The sequence below is a fragment of the Medicago sativa genome, chromosome 8, assembly GCF_051527215.1.
Source record: "Medicago sativa cultivar Bolivia chromosome 8, Bolivia_mono, whole genome shotgun sequence".
NCBI classification, from domain to species: domain Eukaryota; kingdom Viridiplantae; phylum Streptophyta; class Magnoliopsida; order Fabales; family Fabaceae; genus Medicago; species Medicago sativa.
The window spans coordinates 83820269-83837324 of NC_140756.1; the positions used below are offsets into that span (position 1 = coordinate 83820269).

General features: G+C 36.5%; 2 protein-coding genes across 2 annotated transcripts; both read left to right on the forward strand.

Moving 5' to 3' along the window:
* The first annotated feature begins 402 nt into the window (after positions 1–402).
* Positions 403–2925, forward strand: LOC146902388 (Endomembrane protein 70 protein family). The gene is made up of 2 exons (XM_085739213.1): positions 403–528; positions 685–2925. Exon 2 carries the CDS (start codon positions 707–709, stop codon positions 2675–2677), a length of 1971 nt encoding a protein of 656 aa, XP_085595339.1. The 5' UTR covers positions 403–528; positions 685–706; the 3' UTR covers positions 2678–2925.
* A 3493-nt stretch (positions 2926–6418) lies between these two features.
* Positions 6419–11185, forward strand: LOC146902389 (sugar transport protein 7-like). The gene is made up of 4 exons (XM_085733671.1): positions 6419–7759; positions 8876–9195; positions 9664–10290; positions 10536–11185. The coding sequence occupies exons 1-4, from the start codon at positions 7633–7635 to the stop codon at positions 10941–10943; spliced, it is 1482 nt and encodes a 493-aa protein (XP_085589797.1). The 5' UTR covers positions 6419–7632; the 3' UTR covers positions 10944–11185.
* Positions 11186–17056: the final 5871 nt, after the last annotated feature.

Here is a 17056-nt window from a genome sequence, read left to right on the forward strand (position 1 = left end):
GCATGATATTGCGGTGATAACGCAACACACAAAGTGATGAACACGTAAACTAATACATCCTTTAAATCTCGTTACACCGACAATGTCAAAAGAAGATCGTGACAATAATAATCATTAACTTTTTTCTATTTTTATAAATTTCACTTTGATCGTCATGCATAAGCCAACCAACAACACAATCAAGCGACCCACCCAAAAACCGACAACTTTAAATGTTTCCATTTCTCCTAACACCATAAACTTCAATTTCTAACCATTCATGTACCTATGCACAAAACTTAATTGTGTACCCTAAACACCAAGTCAATAAAATTGAAGGGTATCATAGTCATTTACTAATTCAAGAAAAAGTAACTCATAAGAATCTCATGATAAAACGAAACGAGAAGGGTAGTAGCAAATATATAAATGTGCAGTGAGTGAGTCCCACGCTTCAACGTCGGTGCCTGCACGACATCGTTCCACATTACCTTTTCCTTAAATTTAAGATTCCCATTCTCTTCTTACGCTCTAAATCTCAAATCTAAGGTTAGTTCAATTCACAATTTCTACGCATTTGCATTCTTCTTTCATTCAATGTTTTGCATTCCTTATGCTTGAACTGTGAAATTGGTTAGAAAATATTCAGTTATTTACTTTTTCTTTTTTCGTTTTTTTGACGTTTTCTTTATCTGGGTCTTTCAGATCTGACTCAAATTGTTCAGAAATGGAGTCTTTTCACAAATTCAAATTCTGGGTCATGGCTATTTGTTTGGTGTTTCAATCAGGGTATGGTTTCTACCTTCCGGGTAGTTACCCACACAATTATGCAATTGGTGATGAATTGTCGGTGAAGGTGAATTCTATCACTTCAATTGATACTGAAATGCCATTTAGTTATTATAGTTTACCTTTTTGTAAACCTCAAGGGGGTGTTAAGGATAGTGCTGAGAATCTAGGTGAGCTTCTCATGGGGGATCGGATCGAGAATTCGCCTTATAGGTTTAAGATGTTTACTAATGAGTCTGAGGTGTTTTTGTGTCAAGTTGATAAATTGTCTGATGATCAGTTCAAGATCTTGAAAAAGAGGATTGATGAGATGTATCAAGTTAATCTTATACTTGATAATTTACCTGCTATTCGTTTTACGAAGAAAGATGAGTACTTTTTGAGATGGACTGGGTACCCTGTTGGTATTAAGATTCAGGATGTGTATTATTTGTTTAACCATCTTAGATTTAATGTTCTTGTCCATAAATATGAGGAGACCAATGTGGCTCGTGTTATGGGAACCGGTGATGCGGCTGAGATGATTCCCCCTGTTAAGGAAGGATCTGAGAAGCCGGGGTACATGGTTGTTGGGTTTGAGGTTATACCTTGTAGTATTATGCATAATGCTAATTCAGTTAAAAACTTGAAAATGTATGAAAAATACCCGTCACCTATTAAATGTGATCCATCGACTGTGGCAATGCCTATTAAAGAAGGCCAGCCGCTTGCGTTTACCTACGAGGTAACGTTTGAGGAGAGTGATATCAAGTGGCCATCTAGATGGGATGCTTACTTGAAGATGGAGGGAGCCAAAGTCCATTGGTTCTCGATCCTCAATTCGTTGATGGTGATCACTTTCCTTGCTGGTATTGTTCTTGTTATCTTCTTGAGAACTGTTAGGAGGGATCTGGCCAGTTATGAGGAGCTTGATAAGGAAGCTCAAGCACAGATGAATGAGGAGTTATCTGGTTGGAAGCTTGTGGTGGGGGATGTTTTCCGTGCTCCATCAAATCCTTCTTTGTTGTGTATAATGGTTGGTGATGGAGTTCAGATTCTTGGGATGGCTGTCGTGACAATATTGTTTGCTGCACTTGGATTCATGTCACCGGCCTCCCGTGGAACACTTATCACAGGTATGCTGTTTTTCTACATGATACTTGGTATTGCTGCTGGTTATGTTTCAGTTCGACTGTGGAGAACACTCGCGTGCGGCGATCAGAAGGGTTGGGTTTCAGTTGCATGGAAAGCTGCTTGTTTCTTCCCCGGTATTGCCTTCTTCATCCTCACAATCTTGAACTTCCTATTATGGGGAAGCCAAAGTACAGGAGCCATTCCATTTTCTCTCTTTGTTATATTGCTATTGCTTTGGTTCTGCATTTCTGTCCCACTTACACTTGTTGGTGGCTACTTTGGAGCAAAGGCACCTCACCTTGAGTATCCTGTTAGAACCAACCAAATTCCTAGAGAAATTCCTCAGCAGCGGTATCCGTCGTGGCTTTTAGTTCTAGGTGCTGGCACCCTTCCCTTTGGAACCCTTTTCATTGAGCTGTTCTTTATCATGTCCAGCATTTGGATGGGCCGTGTTTACTATGTTTTCGGGTTTCTCTTCATTGTTTTGATTCTTCTTGTGGTGGTTTGTGCTGAGGTATCTCTTGTTCTAACTTACATGCACCTCTGTGTGGAGGATTGGAGATGGTGGTGGAAATCATTCTTTGCCTCTGGTTCTGTTGCACTGTACATCTTTTTGTATTCCATAAACTATCTTGTATTTGATCTCAAGAATCTGAGTGGACCTGTTTCTGCAACTCTGTACTTGGGATACTCACTCTTCATGGTTCTAGCAATCATGTTGGTGACAGGCACAGTTGGGTTCCTCTCTTCATTCTGGTTCGTGTATTACTTGTTTTCTTCTGTGAAGTTGGATTGAGGACTTTAGCTCTGCAGAGATCTGTTTCTATCATGAGGACCCTTTGGAAATTTTCAATCTATATGTTATTTTATTTCAGTTCATTATATTAGGGAGCATAGGAAATTTTATAGGGGAATAATGTTGTCCAGTTTTGCTTATTTCATTGTTAGATATAATATTACTGCATTATTAAGTTGGCATTCTGAAGTTTATAATGTACTTTGGCTGTTGAAGTTGGGGAATGCAATTCAGAGATTCATGCACTAGTTATATATTCGTTTTATCCTTGCAATTGTTTGTTCTCTTAAAAAATAAAATAAAAAATAATATTTGTTCTTTATTGGTTATTCCACTTACTCTTGTAGTTTTCAGATAATATTTACCCATTTTGGGTTCCAATTGTTATTGGAAAAACTCTTCTGGGAAACTCGCTGCGGAGGGGCAAAAAGCCAAAAGAACACTCTTATTTCTTCAGATTTGATGAGAAAAAGTATATTGCCAGATTTTAAAAAATAAGTTTAATTATTTGAGGTCTTTTAATTATTTGGAAATTTATTAATATTTTTTATTAAAAAATGTATAATTCAATTCTTGAATTTATTTATACTTTGTAATTTTATTAGGTCTTTAAACAATTATTTTAATGAGATCTCTGAGTATTTAGATAACTTGTAATTAGGGTCTTTGAACCCTTTTCTTTTAGGGAGGGTCTTTGAACTTTTAAATAATTTATAATTGAGTCTATAGTTATTAACAAATTTAGAAACTTGGTTACCAATTGCTACCGGTAGAGAGATGTTGCAGGCTTTCAATATAATTCTCTCATCTGGAATATACCAGTTCCATTAAAACTATACTTACATGGAGTTTATGTGTAATCAATTTCCTACAAAGGATATTATTTGTTCAAAAGAGGTATCCTTGGTGAGGAAGATTGTTTTTGTGTTGAAGGGTATGGTGTAGAGGAATCGGTTAGTATTTGTTTTTTAATTATCCGTTTTTGAGTGTTTTTGGAGCACTATTTTTGGGTGGCTGGGATTAAAGTGACGATGCCGAATGGAGGAGGTGATCAATTTGCTGGACTGTTTTACGGAGGCCGGCTGCCAGGTGCTCTGCGAAAGGATAGGTTTGGTCTGGAGTATTTGAAAACTAAGAATGGCAATGACATTTACACAAGTCAAAGGTTAAAGGGATTAATTATTCGTGTGATCTGTGTTGTTCATATCCAATGCTTTGCTTAGGGGGCATGAAAAACTATGTTTTGCTGATTGGCATCGGTATGTTTGAGGAAGAGGGTTTGGCTTGTTGTTGAAGGCATCTAGAGGAAGCAGACTGTGATTGGAACTGTGTTGTTTTGAAGAAAATTCAAGCTTCTGGCCATAGGGCAATCACAGTCTGCCCTAGGGGTACTGTGATTGGAACTGTGTTGTTTTGAAGAAAAATTTCTAACTGAATATCGTGGATACAAACCAGCTTACCTGCACCAATCACAAGACTCCTCGTTCAACCTACCAACCCCCCTACACATTGTAAACTATCCCCAAACAAACTACGCACCTCATTGGCCAAATTCACAAACTAATACTATAGAAAGTCTCGGCAATAGGGGTTTAATGACGATGACTTCGTTAATGAAATCTGGACCAACTCGGCTCCACAAGTGCAAAATGAAGTCACTATGGAAACTAATGATGATGATGATGCCGAAATTCTCGATGAGGATGTGGAACAGGAAGAAGATGAGGAAGAGGAAGAGCAAAATCAACGACCCATACGAACTAAAAAAGATAAATTATGTGCTATGGGAGGTCATAGTTTATATTGGCGTAAATGGTTGCCGAGGAGAAAGTAGTTTTTGTTTTTTTTTCCGTATGAATAAAATAATTAGTGTTTTAAAATTAATAAATTAATATTTATTATCATTATAATTAATTTTTATTTATCATTATTATTTATGTTTTAAATAAACAAATGTTGCCAAAAAAACAAAAAAAACGAAAAAAATTAAATATTCATTCCCGTCAATTCAAACGGCGGTAACGAAAAAAAATAAAAAAAAAACGATAAATCTGCATGGCCGGTCGGGATTTGACATGTGTCGTAGCGGCGACTCATTCCCGCCGTTTCAAATGGCAGGAATGGGGAAAACGACAAAAAAAAATGGACAAAAAAAGAAAGTGGGTCGGTTAGGTAAATAAATCGATAGGGGTCAGATTTGAAATTTTTGGGAACAAGGTCGAAAAAAAAATTCTATTAAGTTAGAATAAATTGTACCACAACTTCAACTTTAAAGTTTCAATTGAATCCTTTATAGTTTTTGTGTCAAATGACTCGTTTACTTAAAAATATTTACGGCGTTGATACAACTTTCATTCTTTGCCGACAAAAACAATGTCAAGAGTCCAAGATAAAAAATTATTTTGTAATTTACATATTATCCTGATGAATTGGAGATATAGTTTACCAATTTTTTTTTTTAAGAAAAGAGATATAGTTTACCATTTTTTTTTTTTTTTTGAAGAAAAGAGATATAGTTTACCATTGTAAATAGTCAAAGAACACTTTTTGTTGCATCAGAAAATTGAAATTTGGTCCACTATTGTTGATGTTTTAAACATAATAAATGACTAACTTGCTACGGATAATTTTTTTTATTTTTAAATAAATGATATTTAAAACTTTGAATTTAGTTTTAAAAAACTATGATGGAGGGAGCTGATTTAATCTGCAGCAAGCAAGGAAATATTATTGGTTGTTGAAAAGTTGGTTTGGCGCATCTCTCTATTATTAACGGAATTTGTTGGTGTTTTGGATTGGTTTTATTAATACAAAAATATTTTAAGGACACTCAGTTGTTCTATATGCAACACCTTATTAATCAAATGTTAAATCGTAGTTAATTCAATTGAATATATGGTTAATTAGATCATGTTCAACATTGTGAAATTGTGGACGTGGTTAGTCATATAGTCGAATTAACCACAGTTCATATTTTTTAACTAATTAATCAGGTGTTAAATTTGGATATGTTTATGTATATCATTTGCTTCCCCTCACTCTCCTTCTCCCTCATTCCATAATTTGTGTATCGAACAAATTAGAGATCATGCAAAAGGGATGTGGATACTAATAAACCGGATATGAAGTCCTTCCATTGGAATTTATTTCAGATTAATCACTCAATTGTTTTAAATGACATATAAAGAGTTTTTCTTTTTTTAAAAAAAAGTATTTTTTTGTTACAAATGACATACAAAGAGTATGGTCATTCTTCCTTTCATATCCATATAAAATATTTCTTTAACGACGATATAGTCTATAAACATCTTATTTAAAGCCATTAATTTTTCAAATTAAAAAAAAAAGGTCATATTTTTCACACGAACTCAATGATCTTAATAGATTTTTTTTATTTTTTTGTGAATCCCTTATATAATTCGTATGACAAAAAAACTGCAGAAATGTTTGATATAATAATGGAACAGAGGTTCAAACCAAACAATTTTCCCCTTCTTAATACTTGGTGCATGTGAATTTCGCTTATAGAGAAAAAGAATATCCATTTACGATGGACAAGACAAACGTACCAAACAATAATGCAACAACTATGTAAGCAGATGCTAACTACCTCTTACTTATCCAAGGACACACAAATTGCCTGTTGAGTGTTGAGAACAAAGCTTCAATTTATCAACAATTTATGTTTCTGCATTATTGCTTCCGCTACTCACTTTAGCATATTGACAAAACATATATGGCCCCCATTTTTTTAATCAAGTAATTTGGTGTTTAGAATTTCTCTCTTAAAATGAACAAGCCAAGAATGTGAAGTTTAAACATAGACTTTTGCTTATTACAATATATTATCTTTATCAACAGAAGCTTATGTTTACGGACATTTAGACCTCATATTCTATAGGAAGAAACATTATTGAAAAAACAAAGATTAACTACGTGCTCTTGTATCCACCGTAAACTAAATTGATTATCTCAGATTTCAACATCACTCAATGGACTATACAAAACAAAAGGATAGGAATTCTTGCATTTCATCATCACTCAATTGGATTAACCAAAACAAAATGGCAGGAAAGTCATTCCTTTGGTGGGGGAAAAGCAAAAAACAAACTTTTCTCTACATTGATTTGTTTGTTTTACCATTTAAAGAAAGAAAATATCCCTTTTCCACAGGTCAAAAAGAAGTAAGTATAATAAATAAAAGAAATCAACAAATGCTGCAAGCAAAACACTAACACTCATTGTTTTATATTAAATAGTGATTTTTTTTAGAGATATTAAATAGTGATATTATTAAATTCTTATAGTGTATGATAAGATAATGATAAAAAAAACTTAAACCGACAATTTAAAGTTTTACTTGACTATTTGTAAAAAAAAAAGTTTAACTTGACTACTTTATTGCGTCAAAAAAAAATTGACTGCTTTATTGGTACAATAATTTGTTATGTTTTTTAATTTTATATACTAGATAAGTCATTTGACTATTTCACAATAATTAAAAGTGTATATAAATGAAAGCGCATATAAAGTAGTTCTTTTATTAAATATTGGTATACTTTTGTACCAAAAATATTGATATTTTTACCATTAACATAAATATAAAATGGAAATAATTAACTTAGAAATGATGCAAATAATATTAATTAAATGATACAATTGAAGAAAAAAATTAATATTTCAATCAAAATTAAAAGGGCCATACATAGGATAGGATGGCATACTATTTTTTTGTAAAAAATTGCTTTAGTAGTACACTCTCTGACACGCACACTTGTTTTTGTTAGTAAAAATTGATATGAAACAAATCAAATTGGTATGAAATCCACATGATTTAGTGGAAGCCAACAAAGCATGAGATGAGAGTGATGTATATCCCTGAAAAGCCAAAAAATGTATTTACCTTTACATGCTAAGATATTAAGATAGTTCTCTGAGAAAGGAAAATTCAAGAAATGGAGGATGGTGTGGCTAAGGTGAGGGCAGACCAATACAATGGGAGAGTCACAGTTCATGTCATCCTTGCTTGCATTGTTGCTGCCACTGGAGGGTCTCTCTTTGGCTATGATGTTGGTATTTCAGGTTCTGTACTGTTCCATAATCCAAATTTTAATGATTTTATAGTTTCCACCTTCACTTTTAGCTTCTTCTATTATCCATTATCTTGAAAAAAGTTTAGATACTTTTTTATTCCACAGTATAGAAGGGAAGTGCATGTGTTAAACATCCACTACATAGGTTGAATTTCACTGACGTAAGACTTAAGAATAAGGACAGAAAAAAAAAAAAAATCATTATTTGAGTGTTCTTCCTCATCAAATATAATACGAACATGATCTAATGTTTAAAATCAGAACCAAAGTTAACTGCCATTGTCTACTGTTCAGTTATTTGAATTGGTCAATCGCAGTTTCATCTCCATTTTAATGCTTTAAAGCAATTGAACCTTGACTCGGAGGTCTAGTCAGTTTAAAGCACAGCCCAGAAGTCTTGTCACTTCTATGTCCAATTCGATATTTAAAATATTCTTAGAAAGATTATGCAACTTTTCAATTAGTTCTTTCTGCGTTTTGCAGTCTTCGTTGTATACCAATTTGAAGTGTTTAAATGCAGTTCCCAGTTATTATCTTATTAGTATAATTAAAACCAGATCCAGGCAGATTCTCTTCATAAAATTTCAAAAATAACCTAACTGTAATGGTAAATTTACAAACCTTTGCATCAAATTGCATGCTAGTAGTATAATTTTGATTCTGATCTTCAAAATTTAATTGAACCATAGCAGAATGTTAACGTTATCATACAAATGATATGACACAATTAAATTTGATTCAAATCAAGTTTGGGGACTAGGCATGTATCTATTAGGCCAAGAATTTACTAAAGTAAGAACAATACAAGTGTAAACATTAATATACTTGTTATGTTAAGAATTTAAGTCAAGATATGATGTCTAAACCGCTATTATTGTCCGTAACTTATTCACGTTGATAGATATCTCCCCCTTTCCATTAATCAATTTGAGAGTTTAGTTTAGCACTTAGGATTGAAGATACAGCTATCTCATTGACTAGATGCTTTTATCGAAATAAGCATGTGTCATTGTACATATTATTATTTTTCTTCTCAAAATATGTAAATAAGAATAATCTTTACAGCCATTTATCGAAAAATTGATGCATGTGTCATGGTTAACAGGAGGAGTTACTTCTATGGATGACTTTCTTCTTAAGTTTTTCCCCTCGGTGTACAAACAAAAAATGCACGCACATGAAAACAACTACTGCAAGTATAACAATCAAGTCCTCGCAGCATTTACCTCTGTTTTATACATTTCTGGTTTAGTTGCATCCTTGGTGGCATCTACAATTACAAGGAAATATGGACGGAAAATAAGTATCATAGTTGGTGGTATCAGTTTTCTCATCGGATCAATTCTGAATGCCGCAGCTGCTAATCTAGGAATGCTTATCATAGGTCGAATTCTGCTTGGTGTAGGCATTGGTTTTGGAGATCAGGTAGTGAAAATTTTCCTATAACCTTTAGATTCTTATGCAAATACAATCTTTTTTTATGTAAAACATTGGTATATAAAAAGAGCAATCAAACAACTAATTCGTATATACAGCTAAGCTCTAAAGTCTAGATAACCAAAGTATCAAACATTCAATTGATTTGAGCTAAGATTTTATGGAGTTAAAGGATCAGGGTTCAAACCTAAAGAAAATACTTATGTAACAACTTATATACTTACATTTTGACTATAAAAAAAAAAGTATGAAAAATGTGATTATAAACATTAATTACGTTGTTGATAATGCGGGATTGTAAAATTTTACAAGAAAAAAAGTAGCAATTAATGTGATGAAACAGTAAATGATTCAATAAAGTATGTTTGAGTTAGAAGATAATACAGTTATACCTTAAAGGTGAGAAATCACTTAGTTACCCCTCTCCTCCTTAATCCTCTGATGTTTCTTTTGAAGGCGATTCCTCTTTACTTGTCAGAGATGGCGCCAACACACCTAAGAGGAGGCCTAAACATGATGTTTCAAGTTGCAACCACACTTGGCATTTTTACAGCAAATATGATCAATTTTGGAACACACAATATTAAACCATGGGGGTGGAGGCTGTCCCTTGGACTTGCTGCAATACCAGCTGTTTTGATGACTGTTGGAGGAATATTTATTCCGGAGACTCCAAATAGCTTAATAGAAAGAGGATCAAAGGAAAAAGGAAGGAAGGTCCTTGAAAAACTCAGAGGAACAAAAGATGTTGATGCTGAGTTCCAAGATATGGTTGAAGCAAGTGAGTTGGCAAACTCAATAAAGCACCCTTTCCGAAACATACTTGAAAAACGATACAGGCCAGAGTTGGTCATGGCTATATGCATGCCTGCATTCCAGATTCTTACAGGCATAAATTCAATTCTCTTTTATGCTCCTGTGCTGTTTCAAAGCATGGGATTTGGCAAAGACGCATCTCTCTACTCCTCAGCCTTGACTGGGGGAGTTCTTCTGATATCAACATTCATTTCTATTGCAATAGTAGATAGATTGGGGAGAAGACCTCTACTCATCAGTGGTGGAATACAAATGATTATATGCCAGGTTAGAGAACTCTTTCTTTAATACAAATTCCAATTATGCGCACAATAACTTGGATAATAAAATACTATATGTTGAATATGTACACCATTGACCATTCATGTTTTATGGTAGAAAGAGAGGCTCACTTTTTTGGTATAGCAGTGTAGTTTCCCTGATGATTTGCAAAGGTCAAAACTCTTGCAAATGAGTGGAACAATTTGCATTTGCAAACTAATCGATTATACTTTAATTTTTCACATGAGCAGGTCATAGTTGCTATAATCTTGGGGATCAAGTTTGGAGACAACCAAGAATTGTCAAAAGGCTATTCATTGTCGGTTGTAGTTGCAATTTGTCTATTTGTTCTAGCATTTGGATGGTCATGGGGGCCACTAGGATGGACAGTCCCAAGTGAGATATTTCCATTAGAAATCCGATCCGCCGGGCAGAGTATAACAGTTGCTGTAAACCTTCTCTTTACTTTCATAATCGCACAAACGTTCCTTTCCCTTCTATGTACATTCAAGTTTGGGATCTTCCTGTTTTTTGCTGGCTGGATAACCATCATGACCATATTTGTTGTTTTATTCCTACCTGAAACTAAGGGAATTCCCATTGAAGAGATGGCAATTATGTGGAAGAAACACTGGTTCTGGAAAAGGATACTACCATAGACTGTAGACAGCTGAAGATACATTATAGGGTAAAGAGTTTCAGGGAGCCAGATGATGCAGTTTGACTATAATTAACTACATATGTTATAAGCTACTAATGATGTCTTATATAATTGAAAATTTCATACAATGTCGATCATTTGCCCTTCATTTACTCTAGAATTGATTCTGATTTGAAGTTATAATATGTAGTTTTTGTGTATACATTAGATTTTTAGTGCCAGATTTATTGTTCAACGTTACATGAATGTATTCAAACGTAATTCACACATTCAACTAACTTTTGGCTGGAATCAATTCATTCAAAATCATTCTTTGCCCCATATAACTAGACACAAGAGTGGAAAATGATAATGTTGAATTAGATCATAAAAGGAATAAAGCAAAATGTTGCGAATTCGGTGAGAAAACTCACACCAATAACAACTTGATGTGTGGAGCAAGGGATAATTAAGCAACCAAAATCAAAGTGTATAGAACAATTATAATCACAAGCCAAAAGTAGAAAACAACGGCGAGAGAAAAGGAAGAGAGAACACAAAGAATTTGTTGACCCGATTCGGTCAAATTGACCTAGTCTGGGGAGAGAGCGTCTCCGTTCCACTATATGATGAGTAACGTTACAAAAGAGATATCAATGGGTTACAAGAATAAGTCTCCCGCCTAATTCTACCCAAATCCCAGCCTCTTCCCGTAACCAAGAGACTCAATCCTAATAGTGTTTCCCAAGGTGAATCAACCCTCAAAACCTAGTGTTTGTTCCAAAGAGACAAACTCTATACAAACCCTAGTTTTGTTGTTGCCTTTCTAAACCCTTGTTTCACCCCCTCTATCTCAAGGTTTACACGATACAATGTCTATATTTATAGTAAAAATAACTCCCATAAAATTGTACCAAATCTGGCCCAAAAATATGTTTCGAAAAATAACGACACGCAAAATCGGGCCCCGATTTTCCAAAATCGGCCGCCGATTTTTACAAGAAGAATAAATTTTCCAACATGCGTCCAAAATCGGGCCCCGATTTCCAAAATCGGGCCCCGATTTCCAAAATCGGCCACCGATTTTCCCGGTTCCGACAAACATGATTTTGGCCTCCAAACTCCAATTTTGAGTCACTTTCACAACAATCTCCACCTTGACTCCAAATTAGTGATGATGCCCATTTAACACCAACACCTTGCCGCTCTTTCCCTTGTTCCCACTACACCAAGTAGCTCCACAAGTTTACACCCTAATCCCTTCAGCCATCGGAATGTCTTCCGCCTTCTCGAAGGTACTTGCAGGTCCAACTACGCTAGGAATTTTAGGTAGTTCCACAAGCCTTTACCATACTTCTTCAATACGAGACATCTCCCGCTTCCTTGAAGATCTAGTTGTTCCCAATCACCCTTGGCTTTTAGAGTAATCCACAAGTATACACCTCAACCCCTTCAGCCCTCGGAATGTCTTCCGCCTTCTCGAAGGTCCTTGCCGGTCCAACTACGCTAGGAGTTTTAGGTAGTTCCACAAGCATTCACCATGACATCTTCAACACAGGGACATCTCCCGCTTCCTTGAAGGTCTCCTTGCATTCAATCACCCTTGGCCTTTTTTTTAGAGTAATCCCACAAGTCGTGCTATACATTCTTCAACCTTATGAAGAAATCCCTTGCTCACCATAGAGCATACCACCCACGGTCCTCCATAGTCGTACCATTACCGGTGTGTTCAACTCCACCTCAAGCCGAGCGTACTCTACCTCAACTAGCAAATGCGTATATCCCACTATGTCTTCAACCTTGAAACTCCACCTCAACGGGTAGAACATGAGTATTGTTGCCACCGCCTCTCCGGATTGATCATGAGTATTCTTACTTCCGCCTCTCCAGCCGATGTTGAGTGTTTAACGTCTCTCCGTACGAACACCGCTCCACTAGGCATCAATCCCAAGGTGACCAACATCACCTTCATCCTCCAAACAACACCACACCATCGAGCACCCGCATCCCCAAGACGCACCTCAATGTTCTCCAAATCACCAATGATTTTGTTGAACTCCACAAGTAGCTCCATGACGGCCTTTAACTTTACCATCCCGAATAAGTAAAGTTGTTGCTTTAGGAATTGCCGACGAGCCAAAGACTTTGTCATATACAAATATTCGAACTTTGACCACATCGATGTCGCGGTTGCTTCCTTTGCTACTTCTCTCAAGACTTTATCTCCGAGGCACAAGACAATGGCACTCCCGGCCTTGTCCACCATCTCGGTCTTCTCCGCTCGTGACATGGTGGCCGTAACGCACCTTCACCCTTCAAAGCTTTCTCACACTTTTGTTGTATTAACACTTTTGCTTCCATCTTTACCTTCCATAACCCAAAATCGTTATCTCTGGTAAACTTCTAAATATTCCACTTCGAACCCATGGTACTAGATTATCCTTTGACCACTTGCCCCACGGTGGGCGCCAATTGTTGCGGATTCGATGAAAAACTCTATACAAACCCTAGATTTGTTGTTGCCTTTCTAAACCCTTGTTTCAGCCCCTCTATCTCAAGGTTTACACTTATACAATGTCTATATTTATGGGACAATTAAGCAAAAGGAATAGAGAAAAGGAAGAGAGAACACAAAGAATTTGTTGACCCGAGTTCGGTCCAAATTGACCTAGTCTCGGGAGAGAGCGACCTCCGTTCCACTATATGATGAGTAACGTTACAAAAGAGATATCAATGGGTTACAAAAATAAGTCTCCCGCCTAATTCTACCCAAATCCCAGCCTCTTCCCGTAACCAAGACACTCAATCCTAATAGTGTTTCCCAAGGTGAATCAACCCTCAAAACCTAGTGTTTGTTCCAAAGTGACAAACTCTATACAAACCCTAGTTTTGTTGTTGCCTTTCTAAACCCTTGTTTCAGCCCCTCTATCTCAAGGTTTACAACGATACAATGTCTATATTTATAGTAAAAGTAACTCCCATAAAATTGTACCAAATCGGCCCAAAAATACGTTTACGAAAAATAACGACACGCAAGATCGAGCCCCGATTTTCCAAAATTGGCCGCCGATTTTTACGAGCGGAACGACTTCCAACATGCGTCCAAAATCGGGCCCCGATTTCCAAAATCGGCCACCGATTTTCCTACCCAACAAACATGATTTTGGCCTCCAAACTCCAATTTTGAGTCACTTTCACAACAATCTCCACCTTAACTCCAAATTAGTGATGATGCCCATTTAACACCAACACCTTGCTGCTCTTTCCCTTGTTCCCACTACACCAAGTAGCTCCACAAGTTTACACCCTAATCCCTTCAGCCATCGGAATGTCTTCCGCCTTCTCGAAGGTACTTGGCAGAAATTCAACTACACTAGGAATTTTAGGTAGTTCCACAAGCCTTTACCATATTTCTTCAATACGAGACATCTCCCGCTTCCTTGAAGATCTAGTTGTTCCCAATCACCCTTGGCTTTCGAGTAATCCACAAGTATACACCTCAACCCCTTCAGCCCTCGGAATGTCTTCCGCCTTCTCGAAGGTCCTTGCAGTCCAACTACGCTAGGAGTTTTAGGTAGTTCCACAAGCATTCACCATGACATCTTCAACACAGACATCTCCCGCTTCCTTGAAGGTTTCCTTGCATCCAATCACCCTTGGCCTTTTTTTTAGAGTAATCCCACAAGTCGTGCTATACATTCTTCAACCTTATGAAGAAATCCCTTGCTCACCATAGAGCATAGCACCCAAGGTCCTCCATAGTCGTACCATTACCGTGTGTTCAACTCCACCTCAAGCCGAGCGTACTCTACCTCAACTAGCAAATGCGTACATCCCACTATGTCTTCAACCTTGAAACTCCACCTCAACAGTAGATCATGAGTATTGTTGCCACCGCCTCTCCGCATCGATCATGAGTATTCTTACTTCCGCCTCTCCAGCTGATGTTGAGTGTTTAACGTCTCTCCAGACGAACACCGCTCCACTAGGCATCAATCCCAAGGTGACCAACATCACCTTCATCCTCCAAACAACACCACACCATCGAGCACCCGCATCCCCAAGACGCACCTCAATGTTCTCCAAATCACCAATGATTTTGTTGAACTCCACAAGTAGCTCCATGACGGCCTTTAACTTTACCATCCCGAATAAGTAAAGTTGTTGCTTTAGGAATTGCCGACGAGCCAAAGACTTTGTCATATACAAATATTCGAACTTTGACCACATCGATGCCGCGGTTGCTTCCTTTGCTACTTCTCTCAAGACTTTATCTCCGAGGCACAAGACGATGGCACTCCCGGCCTTGTCCACCATCTCGGTCTTCTCCGCTCGTGACATGGTGACCGGTAACGCACCTTCACCCTTCAAAGCTTTCTCACACTTTTGCCGTATTAACACTGCTTCCATCTTTACCTTCCATAACCCAAAATCGTTATCTCTCGGTAAACTTCTAAATATTTCACTTCAAACCCATGGTACTAGATTATCCTTTGACCCTTGCCCCACGGTGGGCGCCAATTGTTGCGGATTCGATGAAAAACTCTATACAAACCCTAGATTTGTTGTTGTCTTTCTAAACCCTTGTTTCAGCCCCCTCTATCTCAAGGTTTACACCGATACAATGCCTATATTTATGGGACAATTAAGCAAAAGGAAGAGAGAAAAGGAAGAGAGAACACAAAGAATTTGTTGACCCGATTCGGTCCAAATTGACCTAGTCCGGGGAGAGAGCAGCCCTCCGTTCCACTATATGATGAGTAACGTTACAAAAGAGATATCAATGGGTTACAAGAATAAGTCTCCCGCCTAATTCTACCCAAATCCCAAACCCTCTTCCCGTAACCAAGAGACTCAATCTCAATAGTGTTTCCCAAGGTGAATCAACCCTCAAAACCTAGTGTTTGTTCCAAAGAGACAAACTCTATACAAACCCTAGTTTTGTTGTTGTCTTTCTAAACCCTTGTTTCAGCCCCTCTATCTCAAGGTTTACACCGATAAAATGTCTATATTTATAGTAAAAATAACTCCCATAAAATTGTACCAAATCCGGCCCAAAAAATACGTTTCGAAAAATAACGACATGCAAAATCGGGCCCCGATTTTCCAAAATCGGCCGCCGATTTTTACAAGCAGAACGACTTCCAACATGCGTCCAAAATCGGGCTCCCGATTTCCAAAATCGGCCACCGATTTTCCCAGTTCCAACAAACATGATTTTGGCCTCCAAACTCCAATTTTGAGTCACTTTCACAACACAAAATATTTATAGATTGTTCATGTAGTGATTTACATGATCTCAATTTTCAAACACAAAAGGAATGAAGCTTCATGATGGTGTTCGAAGGTATTGTAATTCCCATGAAGTTTCAGAAGAGTTCCAAGCATGATCTAAAATATTGAGTGATGATGATTATGCAATTGCATGAACACGCTCGTATGAGGCAGAAGTCTCGTATTGTTTGGAAAATTCTTACCATTGTGATATAAAAATTCAATTAACATCAGCAACTCTAAAAAAAATTAGGAATCTTAGAGGTGTCAATTTCTTACCATAGTTTTGTTGTATAAAATTTCAATTCATATCACCAATTCTAAAAATGTTTATAAAAATTCAATTAATATCACCAACTCTAAAAATGTTTATTGAAGGAGTTTTTAGGTGGTGATGTTTATTTTGGTGGGTGTTGTCGGGTGGGGTTTGACTAGGTGATGTGTGTAGGGATGTCTTTTATGGTGTTTATTTTTCGGGTGTTCCGCCTATATACGGCGCCTTTCGTTTGTATTCGCCGAATTACCGATCGATGTTCGTCTTGAGCGAGAGATTTGGTTTTTAAATAAAATTTGCTGATTCAAAAAAATTAATATCACCAACTCTAAAAATGCATTTTCACTAGTTTGGATTCTAAAATTCAATCCAATCCAAAATTTCATTGTTTAGACTCTTTTTTTAAAAAAAAAAATTTCATTATTCTCGAAAAATTCAAAAAAAAAAATTGCATTACCCGTATTTGATTTTTAGAATTTTTGTAGTATTTTTATATTTTTTCATTTTATTTGACAAATTTTATCATTTTTACTTTTTTTTGTTGTATACAAAAGCAAAATTTGCAACAAATTTGAAATTGAAGG

Excerpts from the sequence above, each read along its gene's own strand:
- LOC146902388 (XM_085739213.1), top strand. The coding sequence starts at position 707 with ATGGAGTCTTTTCACAAATTCAAATTCTGGGTCATGGCTATTTGTTTG.
- LOC146902389 (XM_085733671.1), top strand. The coding sequence starts at position 7,633 with ATGGAGGATGGTGTGGCTAAGGTGAGGGCAGACCAATACAATGGGAGA. Across the intron at positions 7,760-8,875 it reads CTATGATGTTGGTATTTCAG|GAGGAGTTACTTCTATGGAT; the intron begins GTTCTGTACTGT and ends CATGGTTAACAG. Across the intron at positions 9,196-9,663 it reads GCATTGGTTTTGGAGATCAG|GCGATTCCTCTTTACTTGTC; the intron begins GTAGTGAAAATT and ends TTTCTTTTGAAG.